This window comes from Trypanosoma conorhini (genome assembly GCF_003719485.1).
Source record: "Trypanosoma conorhini strain 025E chromosome Unknown Tco_14.4_contig_00019, whole genome shotgun sequence".
In the NCBI taxonomy this organism is placed as follows: domain Eukaryota; phylum Euglenozoa; class Kinetoplastea; order Trypanosomatida; family Trypanosomatidae; genus Trypanosoma; species Trypanosoma conorhini.
Window position 1 is genome coordinate 2,987 of NW_021704103.1, and position 2,264 is coordinate 5,250.

Consider the following 2,264-nt stretch of genomic DNA (forward strand, 5'->3'; position numbering starts at 1 on the left):
GAATTGGCTACGCCTCTGGCTCTGCTGTAGCCGCTGCAGAGGGGGAGGGGGCGGCAGGAGTCAATTCCGCTTCCGGTCCGTTCTTGTTCTTGGTTGTTTCGTTTTTTTTTTCGTTTTTTCTTGTTTTTTTTTTATTTTGTCTTTTTTTCTTTTTTGTCTTCGTTTTATTTCGCTCCTACGGAGTTGGAAATGAACATTGGCATTTGACGTGCACCGCAACTTTTTTTGTATTTTTGTTGTTGTTGTTGTTGTTGTTGTTGTTGTTGTTCCGGCAACTGTCTTTTGTCGTTTGTCGTGTTGCTCTTTTGACGCTCGGCCCCCCTCCTCCGCCGCACCCGCGGAGCCGCGGGTCGCCGCAGTTCTCGCGGGTGTCGTCACGCCCGGGATCTGCTGGAGCGCCCCCGCTTTGCGGCCGGCCGTCTTGCGGCTGCCGGAGGCCGCGCTGCGGGCGTCGCGCGCTCCTCGTCCTCGCCCCGCGCCGGTGGGAGGCTGGGCTCCCTTGCGCCGTGCAGCGCGTGGCTTGGGGCGCCGGTGGAGGCGGCGCGCTGCGAGGTGCGGCGTTCGGCGTGGACCAACACGCGTTCCTTAACGACGCCGAGCTCCTCCCGCAGCTCCTCGTTTGCCCGCTGCAGCTCGCCCACCGTCTGCTCGAGCTGCGTGCTCTTGCGCGCGGTCGTCTCGAGCCGCTGGGTGGCGACGGTCACCTGGTCCTCGAACTGGTCGAGCTGCGCCTCGTTGCGCTGCAGCTCCTCCTGCAGGCGCTGCGTCTCCGCCTCCTTCTGCTGCAGCGCGTGCTCGAGGAAGGTGACGCGGCCCTGCAGCATTTTGCTCTCCGCCTCCGTCACCTCCCGCGCGCGCTGCCGCCGCCGCGAGCGGCCCTCCTGCTGGTCTTGCGGCTGTCCGCAGCCCACCTCCTCCCGCAGCACCCGCATCTGCCCCTCCAGCACGTTAAACGCCTGCTGGAGTTCCTCCGCTTGCTGCTTCGCAGCCAACTCCGACTCCCGCATCTGCCGCGTCAAACCGCCCAATTTGTCCCGCTTCTCACGGAGCTGCAACACCAACCGTTCGTTCTGCTGCTGGAGCTGCTCCACATCCTCCACGCGCTGCCGCTTCAAACTTTCATACCGCTCCTGCAGGCGACTGTATTCCAGCTGAAGGTTTCCCAGCTGCCCACGCACCCGGCGCAGCTCCGCATGGCTCTCCTCTGCGCTTGGCGGCAAACACGCAAGCTGCCACTCGCTCCGCTCTAAGGCCGTCCGCAGCTCCTCCTGGCGTGCCTCTAGCTGGTGGCACGTCCTGCGGGAGAGCATAAGGTCCGTCTGCAGACTTGATATCTGGAGGAACTGGGCGAGCTCAACACCCTCCGTGTTACGCGTGGACGCATGCGTGAACGACGCCTCAAGCTCCTCTTCATCGCCTCCCTCTCCTTCCACCCGCGACATCGAGAGCCGACCGCTAGCACGCAACAGACGCTCCAGCGCACGATAGTCACGCTGCACCTTTAGCAACTCCGCGCGTCCGCGCTCCAATTCCCGCATGCACGTAGCAGCGTTCTCCTCGGCCCGCTTCCGGGCCTCAACGGCCCGTTGGGCGCTCCGCCTAGACGCAATCAACTCTGCGGTGCAAGCCTCTGTTTTCCGCTCCCACTGCTCCTCAAACCCCTTCTTCGTCAGCTGAAACTGCTCCTGCAACGCCTCAAAGGTCCTAACGAGACTCGAAGTCTGTCTATTATGCGATGCCTCTGCAGACACATGCTCCTCGACAACCTGATCCACCGCCTCTAACGCGTTTGACAGCAAACGACTCTTAGAAATGCACTCCTCGCGCAACTGCAATACATCCGACTCCCTCAACGACAAAGAGTTCACGGCATCCCGCAGCTCCCTCTCGAGCTCCTTAACGCGCTCCTCAAGCTCGGACGAGCGCCCAGCCAGGGTCTCGCGCTCCTCCGCGAGGCGCTCCAGCGCCGTCAGCGCAGTCGACAACTGCGTTGCAAGCGCGGCGTTGGCGGAACCGGCCGCCACGGCAGACTCGCGACGCTCCTCGGACACCCTGAGCCGCTCGGCCAGCTGGCTGGCCTCCTCCTCCGCCTGGCGGAGACGGCCCTGCGTCTCGCGCAGCTCCGCGGTCAGCGCGTCCACCACCGGTCTCGAGGCGTCGGCGCTGCTCTCCAGGCGGGCAACGGCCGCCGTCAGCTCGGCCAATCGTGCCGCCTGGCTGCCGCGCTCCGCCGACAGCTGCTCAACCGTTGCCCGTGCTCCCGA

At 63.9% G+C, this 2,264-nt stretch overlaps 2 protein-coding genes across 2 annotated transcripts in view, besides 1 other annotated feature; both read right to left on the reverse strand.

Annotated features, from left to right (window-relative positions):
* The first annotated feature begins 233 nt into the window (after positions 1 to 233).
* Positions 234 to 268: a microsatellite.
* A 106-nt stretch (positions 269 to 374) lies between these two features.
* On the reverse strand, positions 375 to 1,538 carry Tco025E_00719 (NUP-1 protein; the record flags this gene model as incomplete). Its single annotated transcript, XM_029367659.1, has 1 exon — positions 375 to 1,538. One exon carries the CDS (start codon positions 1,536 to 1,538, stop codon positions 375 to 377), a length of 1,164 nt encoding a protein of 387 aa, XP_029232267.1.
* Positions 1,539 to 2,241: 703 nt separating this feature from the next.
* Positions 2,242 to 2,264, reverse strand: part of Tco025E_00720 (NUP-1 protein) — a gene marked incomplete at both ends in the record, with an annotated part of 957 nt that continues 934 nt past the window's right edge. The window contains one exon of the mRNA XM_029367660.1: positions 2,242 to 2,264. This exon is cut by the window's right edge and continues 934 nt beyond it. Coding sequence (XP_029232268.1) covers positions 2,242 to 2,264 — 23 coding nt within the window.